General features: G+C 53.2%; 1 protein-coding gene across 1 annotated transcript; it reads right to left on the bottom strand.

Annotated features, from left to right (window-relative positions):
• Positions 1–1844: 1844 nt before the first annotated feature.
• On the bottom strand, positions 1845–9804 carry TEKT3 (tektin 3). The gene is made up of 7 exons (XM_063409668.1): positions 9078–9804; positions 8471–8554; positions 6829–6899; positions 6474–6617; positions 5083–5305; positions 3967–4121; positions 1845–2649 (listed from the first exon to the last, which is right to left on the bottom strand). Exons 1-7 carry the CDS (start codon positions 9657–9659, stop codon positions 2418–2420), a joined length of 1491 nt encoding a protein of 496 aa, XP_063265738.1. The 5' UTR covers positions 9660–9804; the 3' UTR covers positions 1845–2417.
• Between the last annotated feature and the right edge of the window lie 4403 nt (positions 9805–14207).

The following is a 14207-nucleotide window of genomic DNA, read 5'->3' as shown; positions in this document are numbered from 1 at the left end:
AAGGCATCTCAGCCATCAGCAGGAGGAGGCAGGGCTGTTGTTTCATCCCCTGGAGCACATCAAAGGCTGTTCAAATCCCAAAGCCAGCCCTGCAGGGATTAAATCGAGCAGCTTCACTCAGCGGCAGCTCTGTCATGGAAAGCAAATCCCTCCCTGTGCAGGAGAGCCAGCCAGGAGCCACGTGTTCTTTGGAATTGCACCCAAACCTCTCCCTGGAGACTCATTTGACGGGAGTTTATGGCAGGACAGGCTCCCCTCAGGGGAAGAAGACTCACACTGAAGCACCCATAGGATGCCCCGATCAAAGTGTCTGGGGGTGATTGGGGGATATCAGCTGCCAGAAGAAGTAACATCAGTACTGTCAGCTTGTGGAAAACTGGCGTGGAGAGAATGAAACCCCAGAGGGACCTGGGAATTCTCTAACGTCTGGGAAATTGCTGCAGGAAAGTGGAAAGTATTTGTGAAAGAAATGAGAGGAGCTGAAGCTGAAATTCCTCTGGTCATGGCTCAAACAGAGGAAAGAAACTCTTTGGCAGTGCTGTGGAAAGGAGCACTGAGAGGCCAGGACAGCAAGAGAAAATGGAGTTGGGTAATTGCAGCATCACATAAGTGCTGGCAGTTAGGAGTAAGCCCTAAAGGAGCTGGGCCAGTGGGAACGATCACTGTTTGGGGAGCTCTGAAAGCAAAATTGGAGAAAAGTGGAGACTGATCCTGGTGTGCCCTCACTGTAAAATAGAGCCCAGATATTTTTGACATGACTCAAACAAAGGTGGAAGTGAAATGAAGGCAAAGCTGTCACTGGAGCCAGGACTTGGCTCTGGGTGCTCAAAGGCTGAAGCCTTTCAGGAAAAGGCTGTGGGTGCCTCTGCTGCCCCACACTCAGCTGGGGACAAACTCTTGGGGCCCAAAAGCCTGGCAGCTCTGCCTGAGAACATCTGTAGTGGGTCCGCAGACAAGCAGAGCAGCCAAAATCACCAGAGGCTGGGAAGGCTTTGGGAAAGGAGCACAGGCAGAGAACAGCATGGAGCAGCCCGAGGACTGGCAAGGGTGCTGACAAAAACTGGAGGTGAGTTCAGCTGCCAGTGGTTCCTTTGGGGGGCAGGGAAGTGGAGAAAGGGAAGGTGAGATCAGCTGGGCAGTTTCTCCTGCTCAGTTGTCTCTTTCCTTTGCAAAGGGTGGCTGCTGCCTCCGACAGACTCTGGCCCCAAGACACACACAAAGTAGAGGAAATCTATTTTTAGACTCGACAAAAGTGCTAGTAAAGAAAAAAAAAAAAAAAAAGGTTAGAAAGACAATTGCTTCCTGTTTAGGGCTGGTGCTGGGAGGGAGATCCTGCCAGGGGACGCTGAGGCCAGGCAGGAGCTGGGGCTGGGGAGGGTGGGGAGGGCACAGGGGCTGTGGGGTGAGGAGGAGTCATCTGGGCATGGGAAACAAGGAAAGAGCTCCCAGCTCCTGCGAGCCCCAGGGCTGGTGGCCCCTGCCCTGCATACCCGACTCAGGGACTCAGCCTCTGCCCCGCTGGGATTCCTGGTGCCCCCAGGCTGAGCTCAGCAGCTGAGGTTAAAAGAGCCAAGAGATGTGACAGTCTAAGGAGAGAAACTGCAAAGTGACTTTCACACTCAGCCTCAGATTGATTGAAGACTTACCCCTCTGAAAATTCCAAAACTTGGTAAAATCAGTTGGATTTACAGCAGGAGAGAAGGCTCTGTGCAGCCAGAGGGACTTAAAAACCAATTAATTTCTTTATTGTCAAAGTGCTTTGGAGCTCCCACCAACAAACTACATGTGAGAGGTAAAATTAGGAACCCAAAATTAAATCCACAACATTTTCTTCAATGAACTTTCTCCAAGTTGAATCTACTTCCTCTTTTCAAGACCCAGCATTCACATTTTTTATGGTGTTTAACATTTTTCAAAAGCAAGATGATTATCATTAGAAATCAGCTTAAAATGCACATTTTTCTATTTTAGGAACTGCACAAACTGCAACTCTTTCCGGGACAGTTTGTGTTTCTTTTGCTGCACCATTAAAAATCTATCCTGGATGTCAGCAGCTCATTATTCTAACAAGTGGCTTTACTTCCCCTTGTACCTCTTCCACATCACACACACTCAAAAGGAGGAAGATGCGACAGTTTTTCTCCTGAAAACACAGACTAGAAGGGTAGGGATGGATCCCTGTGGGTGGATTTGGTGACATACAGGATATTTTCAGCTCCTTCTTGGCACATGGTGAAAGAGAAAATATAAAGGAAAAGGAGCATCCTGGTAACCCAACAAACAAAACACTCATTTAATTTCTACCCAGAGTTTACACCAGGAAATGAAATCCTAGGAAATGTGTGAAATTGCAACAAATGTATTTGCAAAGAAGCTGAGGAAAAGTGGGGATGTGTCCCGCTGTGGACGCTGAGCGCTCAGGTGAGTCCTGCTGAGACATAGCCCAGGATCTGCACGGTGCTGGGGTAGCTCTTGCGCATCCCCATGCAGCGCTCCTGGTCGATGAACAGGGAGTTGTTCTTGATCACCAGGTCGTGCTCCAGGACGCCCTTGGAGCGCACCAGCATCTGCAGCATGTCCTCGGAGGCGCGCAGGCACTGGTGCAGGTTCCGCAGCGTCTCATTGATCTCATTGACCTCTTGGACAAGGCTGGAAAACATCAGGACCCCATCAGAACCCCCCACGGAGGAGGTGCCCACCCAGATGGGCCCTCTGGGCACAGCACTTCCCCCAGCAGCACACTCCGCTGATTCCAACACCCCATGCCCTGGTATGGGATAGCCGAGGGCAGAGCTCCTCCTGACCTCCATGGGGAGGAGTGGAGAAGTTTATTCCAAAGCTCTGGAGATGTGCAGCCACCTCTGCCAGAGCAGCTCATGCCACTGGGGACAGGGATGAGCAGCTGTGGTTTCCTGTTTCTGTTTGGCTTTGTAGGTTCAACTTCCTGGATTTCCCTGTGCAGGAGTCCTGCACAGGAGACACAGACAGCAGGACAGGACACTGGCAGAGGCTAAAGGAGAATGTGGAACAAGTGGAGGATGGAAAAACCAGCAGCGTGTGAGATGCTGAACCAATTCTGGGGCTTGGTTTAAATCACTTTGAAAAGGGAACTGTGCTCAGAGGGCTCCCAGGAGGAGCTGTGAGCTTTGGGTGCCTCCCAGGGCTGCTGCTGGGCACTCCCTGGGGCGCAATCCCCAAGTCCTTGAAAGGATCCCCAGTGTGGCCAGCGAGGGGAGGACAGCTCCACACCTTCATTGGAGTTACCCAAAAGGAAGGGGCTCAGTGCTCTCAATCTCAGCCTGTCGGAGAGTAGGATCATGGAATCATAGACCAGAATCCCAGAGTGGTTTGGGCTGGAAAGCACCTTAAAGCCCATCCAGTGCCACCCCTGCCATGGCAGGGACACCTTCCACTGTCCCAGGCTGCTCCAAGCCCTGTCCAGCCTGGCCTTGGGCACTTCCAGGGACCCAGAGGCAGCCACAGCTGCTCTGGGCATCCTTTGCCAGGGGCTCCCCTGTCACAGAGAAGAATTCCTCCCCAATATCCCATCTGCCCGGCCACCTCTGAGTTTAAAGCCACTGCCCCTTGCCCTGTCACTCTCTGCCTGTGTAAAAGCTCTCTGTCCTTTTTCTAAGCCCTCTTAGGGTGCTGGAGAGCCACAGGAGGGAGATTAAGAGGCTTATCCTTCAAAACTGAGCACACACAGCCATGTGAATGAGGCAGGAGAGAAGATGAGGTTTACCCAAGTGGGAAAATTCCAGGCCCTCATGGGGTGGCATCAGCCTGGACCCAGCCATGGTGCCCAGCCTCCGTCACTGGTGCAGAGATCTCCTAGCACCCAAGGGCTGGGACCTCTTCTCAGTGCTTTAGATTCGATCAGGGCAGTTGTGGAAGGAATATTTAGGGGGAAAAAGCCATTTTGTCATGCAGAGATGCTCCTGAGCGAGCCCTGCAGCCCGGCCTCACCGGAGCTGGGCAGCATCCCGGCACAACTCCACGTTCGGTCTCCTGGTGCGCTCATCCAGCCGGGTCTGGGCCACCTTCAGCTGAACCTCCTTGTCCCTTATGGTCTTCTGGATGACTTGGATCTTTGTCTCGATCTGGAAGATTTCCTGCCGTGTCTAGGGTGAAACAAACACAGGTATCAAGGAAAAAATATCTTCTCAAGTGATCACATAATTTCCTTTTCTCCTGCACATGCAGAAAAAAAGCCCGAGTTCAATAAAGAGCCCCTCGGCTCAGGCCACTGTTGCTCTACCACATCAAGGCACAGATCCAGCAGTTTTCAGGGAAAATCTCTTTGCTCTTGCTGCCACATCAGAGGAGAGTTAGGAGCAGAGGAGATTTAGGAGTGGTGATGGATCTATTGAATTACCAGCTTCCCAAAATTGCTGCTTGCAAGAATGGATCATTCATCAGCTAATACAGAGAAAGGTTTTAATGGCTCCTCATTTCAGGATGCGGCATCAGCCCCTAGTGCTGCAAACTTAGCCAGTCTGAGCCCTTCCCAGGAAGCTTCCCATGAGTCCCACTGGTCCAAGCCAGGTCCCATCACTGATCTCCCCCCTGTGCCCCGCAGAGCAGGGCAGGGAGCCCACGGATAAATGGCTGTCCCTTGGGAGGACGTGCAGGAGTGACCTCAGCACTCTCTACAATTCCCTAAAAGGTGGCTGTAGCCAGGTGGGGTCAGTCTCTTTCTCCAGGCAGCACTGACAGAATGAGAGGACACAGTCTCAAGCTGCACCAAGGGAAAGACAGGTTGGATATTAGGAAAAAGTTTTTCATGGAAGAGGTGATAATGTACTGGACTGGTCTGCCCGGGGAGGTGGTGGAGTCACCTTCCCTGGATGTGTTTAAATAAAGATTGGATGTGGCACTCGGTGCCATGGTTTAGTTCAGGTGTTAGGGCCAGGTTGGACTTGATGATCTTGGAGGTCTCTTCCAACCTGGTGGTTGTGTGATTGTGTGATGCTGTGATGCTGTGATGCTGTGATGCTGTGATTGTGTGATTCTGTGTGATTGTATGATTGTGTGATCCTGTGATCCTGTGATCCTGTGGGTGCAGCAGCGAGGGCGGGGTACCTTGGCCAGGTGTGTCTGGATCTTGCTCTTGGCGTTGGCGATCTCGGTGATGCGGCTGGTGAAGGCGTCGTTGACCTTGCTGAACTGGCGCCACATCTCGTCGGCCGTGCCCATGAGGAGGCTCTCGGTGCTGGCGCGCAGCTTGGCCGAGGCGGCGCGCGCACTCTGCGAGCGGAAGATGTTGTTGTCTGTGAACCTGGCCCACGTCTCCGGCACCGAGACCCTGCAGGGGGAGAGCACAGCCCTTGGCAAAGGCGCGCTGCTGAGCCTGGGTGCAGGCTGATGCAAAGGAAATCCATGCTCCTAATTAAATTACATGGATGTGAAACATCTGGACTCTGTTTAATGGCATTTATCAAATGAGGGCATGCTCACAAAGACAGCTTGTGAAAGCTCAGACAAACAAAGGATTCTCCCATAAAAAATAGAGATTCCAATTTGATCTCAAATGTACACCTTCGAGGCATTAAGTGCCAAGGAATTCCCAGCTCCACAAGGATACACAGATCACAATTCAGTCAATTCCTTTTGCTCACAGCCCATCTCAGTCTCCCACTACACTGAATGAGCTGTAGATCCCACTCCATTCCCTGTCTGTGCATTTGGGATGAAGTTCCTGCATGTGCAGTAGTCCAGAACAAGGTCAACAAAAGACTTAAACACCACATAAGCTCCATTTCAAACCTGCTGATTCTCGGCACATTTTACCCCCCTCTGAATTTCAGCCTCAATCCTTTGCAATCCATTTGCTTGTCTAAATATGTCTGAGCTCTACTGTGAATAATTATTCAAACTACTAGAAAAAGTATCTCAATCTGTGCCTCTCCATAAACTTCATGGGTGTGTGTGAGCAGATTTATTCTCTCATCCCTTTGCCACTTGGGCATCTCTCTGTGATGCTGGGCAAGGTCACTGTTCATTTACTGCAGAACCAAAGCTGAATTCCTGGCACCCAAAAGCAGTTGAACCCTGTCCCAGCACCACGCTGTCATTTCTTGATTTTCTGGGTCATTTCAGCTTCCTGCCAAGTCCTCTCTGTACAGGAGTGAGCCCCCAGACTTTCCATCAATGAGGAGCACTCAGGCAAGCACTGACACATCTTTGAAAATATGCTTGAACTTAATGAGCTGTGCAGAGGTGCTGGACTGAATTCGTTTGCAGGCTGAGCTCTGAGCCCTGATCTAATGTTTAATTAGGTCGGGCTCGCTTTTGCCCTCTGGGTGTTCGGTACCAGCTGAAAGCAAAGGGTTCTTCTTGCCCTGGAGAGCCCAGAGGGAAATGACCCCTCGGAGGTGGGTGTCTCCAGGAGGGATGGATGTGCTTCAGAGAGGGCTGGGAAATGCCAGCTCCCTGCCAGGCAGGCTCTGTGCCTGCCAGGGCCCAGTGCTCACGTGGCATCAATCCTCTCCACGCCCTTGAAGAAGTGGAGGCCTCTGGAGGTGTCCTTCATCTGGTAGCACTTGCTGTCGATGTGGTGGCCCAACTGCTTGTCAGCCAGGTCCTTCTCCAGCTCCTGCCGGGCCTCCTTGTTGCACCTGGCACACACCAAGAGCAGCCTCAGCAGGATGGAGGCGTGGGATGGTTTTCTGCCCACCCCGCTGCCCTCTGCCCCTTGGCACCCCTGGAGCACCCTGCCTGCCTCCCATGCAGCCTGCAGGTTTTTAACCTGCACGGAGAGGAGCAGCAGGCTCTGCTGGGGGGCACAGCACAGCTGCAAATGCACATCAGCCCTGCAGCCCTCCTTACATGAGCTGGGCATTCACTGTGTCCAGGCACTGCTGTAACCTCTCCCGGCAGGACCTGATGATCTTGATTTCCTGGGCAAAGGGAGAGCAAACCCATCAGCATCAGTGCTCAGACATCCCGGGCACTCCTCCCTCAGGCCTCTCCAGCCTCACACACAGCAGGAACTTCCCCTTCCCCCAGAGCATACACAGAGTGCAGGAAGGGACCCCAGCCCCAATGCACCCACCTGTGCAGCTCAGCCATGGCCAGGAACCAGGAGGGGACAGGAGGGGGCTGTGGTCACAGCCAGGAACAGGGAGGGTACAGGAGGGGGCTGTGGTCACAGCCAGGAACAGGGAGGGTACAGGAGGGGGCTGTGGCCACGGCCAGGGACCAGGGAGGAGACAGGAGGGGGCTGTGGCCATGGCCAGGGCCTCAGAAATCACTTTCAGGGTGGGTTCCCAAGTTTTTTCATCTTGACATCAATGGCCAGGGCTGCTCTCCATTACAAGGAGACAGGGCTGGATCCTGACTTAAATGGGCACAGTGGTACCCTGGGTCAGCAGTGCCACACATCCCCAGCCCCAATCCCAGGGCCTTTTTCTCCTCACAAGAAATCCCATCCATAAGGGACAAGAGGACTTTGGTGTAAAGCCCCAGTCAGTTCTAGGCAGGGTTCAGCTCCCCTGGGGGAAGGCTCATGCTGCTCTTGGCTCCCTTGACTCCAGCACAAGCCTATTGCACCCATGAAGGTTTCCAGAGACAGGTGAGCCGTGCTCCAAACCCAGGGGTTTTCAATTCCTCCTGTCTGCAGGAGCCAGCTGAAAGCACAGTCTAAATGAATCCCAAACATTAAAAAACCCAAATGGCATTATGAAGATACCAGCTCTGATAATTTTCCTAAACCCTCATGACCTTTAAACTAATCTTTTAATTTTTCAGGGCCTGACTCATAATGAAAAATCTTCTGAAAGAGCAGTGGCTCCACAGACCCAGGGGCTGCAATTTCCTTTCCAGTTTTGTGAGGCTTTTGCAGTGATTATATTTTGCTGCACCCTGCATTAGGATCCCATTTGCTGTGCCATGTTTGCTTTTAATTCATGATTTAAAGCAGCCTAGATAAAGGCAGGCAGGAGTGCAGGTTTTTATGATTTCTATCAAATCCATTGCCTGAGCACACCATGACAGCCCTGCTGTAGCCACTCTGCCCTGAGCAAAGCAGAGCTGGGGGAAGTGTAATTAATATCTTTTATTAGCCCAACTAATATAGCTGGGGAAAGCAGACAAGCCATCAGGCACACCCTGCCCTCTCCATCTGCGTGCATGTGTAATATATAGAATGTGCCACAGATACAGACACAGACCATATAAATAAAGAGAGATCTGTGTGGGCAGGACTCTGGAAGGCAGCACCATTTCACAGGCTCCTCAGAGAGGGTCAGAGAACCCTGATGTGCCACACAAACCCCGCTCGTTTCCAGCTCCTCCTTCCGCTCCCATGGACATGCTGCTGGGTGGGAACAGCAGCCCTGCCCCAGCAGGTTTGGGGGGTTGAGCACTTCAGCAGTGCTGAAGAGCCAGTGAGGGAACAGGGCTGCCAAACTTGTTCAGGGGAGTTCAGGTAAAAATAACTTTGCCACAGGATGTGTATTGCCAGACTCACTTCTATGAGCTGTTTCTCCACGTCGTCACTGACCAGGTCGATGCCCATCCTCTTCTCCCGATAGAGCAAACACTTGTGAGCGACCTGGTGGGGACATGTTGTGACATCAGCACTGCCTGCAGGGACAGGGCTCCCTGCAGGGACAGTGTCCATGTCAGGGAATGCAGGAAAAGAAAAGATAGGTGGGCACAGGACGGCAGCCTGGAAAAAGCTACCTGGGGCAGCTGGGTTAGCTGACAACAGCAGCCGAGTGCAACATCAGCAGTGAACCAATGGGAGGAAGCCCATGTGTCCCCAGGCCACCACAGCTGAATGCAGGGACCCACGTCAGGCTCAGTGTTGACCTCTCCAGAGCCCCATAGTAATACATGGGCTTTTGTGTCCCAAGCCAGGGTTTTGGATATAGAAATATTTGGTTAAACAAACACTGCACTGATGTGCTCAGCATGTGCTGGAGGAGGATGCAGCAGATGCAGGGGATTTGTTTATCACTGACTCGACTAATGGGCTCTTCATGAAAACTTTCCAGCGTTACAGAGCTGGGACGAGCTTTATGAGAGGTCTGAGTGGCTGCAGATGTTTGGGCTCGGGGTTGCAGGGTCCCTACCTGGAAGGGGCCCTCAGTGTCGGCCAAGGCTCTCTCCAGCCGTTTCTGCATGTCTGCCAAGGAATTGGTCTCCCTGATCATGGCATCCAGCTCGACGCAGAGCTCGGACTTCCAGTACTCGATGTCGTTGATGCGCTCTCCCAGGTTCTGGGTGCTCTCCCCTTGGCTCCTCTTGGCCTGCTGGTACACGTCCTTGATGGCGCGGTTCAGGTCGGCCCGCAGGCGCTCTGCGTTGTGCCGTGTGGTCTCCGACTCCTTGTAGTTGGTCATGTTGAACCTGTGCCAGTCATCCAGCGTGTGCCGGCTGAAGACACCGTTGGGTCTCTCAGAAAGGAAAGGAACTATCTTGGTGGGGGGAAGCCCTGGGAAGCTTTCGGTGAGGGGAGACAAGGTGGGGTTGAGGGCAGCTGCTTTGTAGTAGGAGTTGGGCATCCATGGCATGCTGAAGCTCTCAGGATGATAGGGAGTGCGGTTCTTGTTCAGACAGGTGGCAGACATGGTGCTGGTGGTGGGCAGGACCTTGGGAGGTGGCGGCCGTGGCTGGTTAAACTTGGCTTTTAAGGGATAGCCGTAGAGTTCCATCCTGCAATGTTGCTGGTGCGGGTCCTGCACAAAGGGGGCAGAGGAGAACCTCTCTCAGAAAGTTCCTATGGTACCTCTTACACCAACACCCAGCTTGTGATGGGACCAGCCCTGCCCAGGGCACCCACACAGCCCCTGAATCTCCTGAATGTGAATCCCCTCTGACAGCATTGCAAGTCTTTGGATAGGGAGAGATTTGATACCAACTTTGCTGTTGATATCTTGTGTCAGGTATTGAAATGAGGAGAGAAACAAATCATGGCTGCTCAGGAGGGTGACAGATGTTATACCTTTGTTTTCCTTATTTCTTAATCCCTTATTTCCTATTATTCCTTCATTTTCCCTGAGGGTGGTGAGGCCCTGGCACAGGTCCCCAGAGCAGCTGTAGCTGCCCCTGGATCCCTGACAGTGTCCAAAGCAGGCTGGAAGTGGGGCATGGAGCAGCCTGGGACAGTGAAATGGTTGGCCCTTCCAACCCAGGCCAGTGAGTCTCACCCCAGGATCCAGCCTGGCCAAAGGCTTTGGGATGGGCAGTGGGAAACTCACACCCTCAAATTCAGCACAAAACCTTTCACAGGTGTGACTGGCTCAGAGTCACTTTGGCAGAACCGAGGATGAGATGTCTGTGCTCAGCTCCACCAAAGCCCCTGCGTGTGCTGTTCCAACAAAGCAGTCATTCCAGCCCTATTGTCCCTGCTGGGGACAGGCCACTGCCATTCCCTATCTCCATGCCACTTATTTATCTGGGGAACAGCACTGGGAGAGTGGAGAATGGCTCCCACCCTGCAAATAAATCCTTCCTCTTTAGTCAGGGACAGACAGACTTTCTGTTTAGGGCAGAAAAAACTCTGGGAATGGACTGGATTACTTTTCCACACATTTCCAGCTGAAATAAACACCCTTGCATCCTCCTTGGGACAAGCCACACCAGGACGAGAGTTACCAGCCGCCCTGGACACGGGCACACCCCGGGAGATGCCCATCCAGCTGGGGATGTGTGGGGGCTGGAGGAGCTTTGGGGCTGAGGACAATACCGGCTATGCTGCTCCTCCCTCCTGGTGAAGCACAGCTCCCCCCAGCTGAGTGTGGGGTGAGCTCAGGGCTGGGGGCGCCTGGGGGTGCTGCTGCTCATCGCTGGGTGCTGTGGTGGTGCTGGCACTGCCCGGCTCTGCAGGGCTCCGTTGCTAGGGACGGGGGTTCCGTGGCCAGGGACTGCGTTCCGGGGGGTTCTGTGACACTGGCTGGACTCTGTGACCCATCCTGGCCATTGACCCACCCTGGAAAGGCCACAGCAATGGCTGTAGAGCAACACAGGCTGCTGGGTGGGCAACCTGGGCCAGTAAACACCTCCCACCATCCCAGTTCCTGCCCTGAACCTCCTGCCCTGCTGGGCAGCTTTGGTGTTGAGTGGCTGGATAATGCTCATGGCCACCTGATTTAGGTGAAGGATGTCCTGCAAGGAGCAGGATCCTTACGGGTTTCTTCCAGCCCGGGATATTTTATGATCCTATGAGCTCAGTACCCTGAGTGGACAACCCACTGCCACCGCAGTGTCCAAGGCCAGGCTGGCCAGGGCTCTGAGCACCCTGGTCTGGTGGGAGGTGTCCCTGACCAAGGCAGAGGTTGGATAGATGAGCTTGAAGGTCCTCTCCAACCCAAAGCTTTCCAGTCAGGAACTCACTGCAGACTCTCTGTAACCCAGTGCCACCCCTGGGCAACCCCCAGTGCCATCAGTGGGCAACTCAGTACAGCCCTTTGTGCATCCCAGAGCCACTCCTGGGAAACCAGGGACTCACTGGGCAACCCAGTGTCCTCACTGGTGCTCCTGGGCCAGCCAGAGCCTCACTGGGTGCCCAAGCATGGGGGTGAGATGTCCCCAGAGCCCCTCCCAGCACCAAGTGACAAGCACCAGTCACCCAGTGACACTGGGAATATTTCTGGGAATGCTTTTCCGGTTATCTCTGGCTTTAGCCTGGGAGCAGGCAGACAGGAGGGGCTGGGGAGGGATGTTAGGGGTGCCCAAGCACCCCAGCTCATCCAAGGGGGTCTCTCCTCAGCTGCTGGGAACACTATCCAGCTCTGCTGTGGCAGCTTCCATGTCTCACTTTATCCAGAGAGATATTTTCATTTTCTTCATTTCCCAGCTGCGCCCAAGGCTCATCGAGTACCCAGGCTAGTGTTTCTGCCCTCTCACAGCCACCTCTGTTTCTCTTCATTCTCCCAACTCCTGCAGCTGCAGACTGGGACAGCACTGAGAGGTTTCCCAGGTCCTGGTGACCCCTGGGCACCCCTCCTGAGTAGGGCTCCCCAGGGCAGCTCTGCCTCCTGCCAACGAGCGACAGAAAACGGAACCCAAAGTGCTTGGTGTACACAAAGTGCAGCACATCTTCATTTCCCTTCAAACACAGGTCCTGCTTCAGCCGAGGGAGGAACCAGCCTCATCAACCTGAAACAAAACATTTAGCACGTGGGTTGGTTTTTCTACAGCCAAAGCAGATAAATAAAGGCAGTTAAAGCCTGCCAAGTTCTGTCCCCCAGCAGGACACCCACCCCACGAGCAGCCCAGCTCTCTGCTCCTTGCACGCTCCCAGCTCCAGCTGGGCTCTCACGCCCTGCCCGTGGCTAATTCTGTTCAGATGAATCACTGCCCAGCCAGGGACACCACTAATTGTGGGAGGCAACCCCAGGCCTTTTGAAGGATTTGCTAAATTAGGCAATAAAAAGTCGATAATGTTGTAAATGGCTCAGGGGTGCTCTGTGAAGCCCAGGCAGGACCTTCCGGGGCAGCAGCACGAGCTGAGGGACAGAGGGGACATCACAGTAGGCCAAGCTTTGGTCCCACCAGGATCACAGAATGTCCTGAGCTGGAGGGGACCCACAAGGATCATCAACCCCTGGCCCTGCCCAGACCCCCCCAACAACCCCACCCTGGGCATCCCTGGCAGCGCTGTCCAAAGGCTCCTGGAGCTCTGGGGCTGTGCCCATTCCCTGGGGAGCCTGGGAAGTGCCAGCACCCTCTGGAACAAGAACCTTTTCCTGAAATCCAACCTAGACCTCCTCTCACACATCCTAAAAGCTGCAAAGATGAGAAGAATTGGCACACGTAACACAAATACAAGTGACTCTCAAGTAGCTGCCAAGTGCACAGAGTGTGATCCCCAAACCCCAGATCTCTGAGTACCCCAGTGAATTAAATAGGCTGTTGACACCACCACCACCATTTATTCGAGTAATTAAACCTGGTTCCTTAATTCTGACTACAACTCCAACAGCTGCAACATCACTAAAATTACAAACTGACCCCACCCAGTTGTGCTGGGGCACATCCAGTTTGGATGGACACGTGAGGACACAGCTTGTGCTGAAGCCTCAACCAGTTTAGCTCAGAATGAAAGAACAAAAGCAGGCTGAACCCGGGAAGCTGAGGTGCCAGTTCTCAGCACGGCAACCCAGGCTGGCCAAACTGGAATTTCAAGGGATACATTTAGATACCTGAGTACAAAATCTACTGCCAAGAGCTGTCAATCTTTGTGTCACAGCTCTACATTCTGCTGTCTATTAATACAGCATTACACTGGGTCAGAAGCTGCCCTGCTGAGAATACCCAGATACAGATCCTTTCCAGCACCCCCTGCGAGCCTGCACGTACCCAGAACAGCCCAGTCACAGTTCTACTCACGTTTGAATATTCCTCTGTCTCCCATAAATGTTGCACCTGCCTGAAAGGGATCAATAGTTCATTCACAGAACCACAGAATCCCAGAGTGGGCTGGGTTGGAAGGGAGGTTGGAGCAACCTGGGACAGTGGAAGGTCTCATTCCACCATGGCAGAGGGTAGGATGAGACAGGCTTTAAGTTTCCTCCCAACCCAAACCATTCCATGGGTCTCTGAGATGATTTTCACTTCTGAACATGAGGCTCTTAGAGAGAAAGCAATAAAGAGATCAAAGGTAAACCAAAAGTAGACCAAAAGTAGGCTGGCAGCTGAATTATTCAGTCTAACCAGAGCAGCATTTGACTGAGTTTTCCAAACAATAAATGTGGCATGAATAAATCATCACAAATCCCTCCCTGAGCTCTCGTGATGAGTCACAACCACCAAACCACAGATGCTCAGGGCAGGCTCTGCTCATCCCCAAGGTTAAGCCTGGGATCACTCCTGTAATTACAGTGATGACCTCAGAAAACATCATCGTTTATGGCACTGCTCTCAGCAGTGCCCAGGAGCCATCAGAAATAGAAAACTGAGTTCAGGGAGAGCCTCCCTGCAGCCACTTCAGTCCCTCCTGGGCTGGGGGACCTCTGGGCTTTGCTCCCTGCACTGGGGCACTGCAGAGTCCAGGGCAGTGGGGACGGTGCTCTGAACTGCATCCAGCAAGCCAAGGGGCTCTCACACCTCAAAATCCCCCAGCTGCACAAACCCACAGGCATGGGAGCAGGAAGAGTTCTGTGCACCCCTTGAGCCACATGAAAGGTGAGCATGAGCCCCGAGCAGGGGGTGCAGAGCATCCACCACAGCTCTGCCCCCCGGGTCTGACAGGAGCCCCG

This window comes from Prinia subflava, chromosome 12, assembly GCF_021018805.1.
Source record: "Prinia subflava isolate CZ2003 ecotype Zambia chromosome 12, Cam_Psub_1.2, whole genome shotgun sequence".
Classification (NCBI taxonomy): Eukaryota; Metazoa; Chordata; class Aves; order Passeriformes; family Cisticolidae; genus Prinia; species Prinia subflava.
The sequence above is the reverse complement of the archived record's forward strand: the minus strand, read 5'-3'. Positions and strand labels throughout refer to the sequence as shown.

What these genes read in the sequence shown, in the direction of transcription:
- TEKT3 (XM_063409668.1), bottom strand. Translation starts at nt 9,659, where the DNA reads ATGGAACTCTACGGCTATCCCTTAAAAGCCAAGTTTAACCAGCCACGG. An exon ending in GTGGAGAGGATTGATGCCAC is followed by an intron (nt 5,306 to 6,473) that starts GTGAGCACTGGG and finishes CTCCCCCTGCAG; the next exon opens with GGTCTCGGTGCCGGAGACGT. An exon ending in TCCAGACACACCTGGCCAAG is followed by an intron (nt 4,122 to 5,082) that starts GTACCCCGCCCT and finishes GTTTCACCCTAG; the next exon opens with ACACGGCAGGAAATCTTCCA.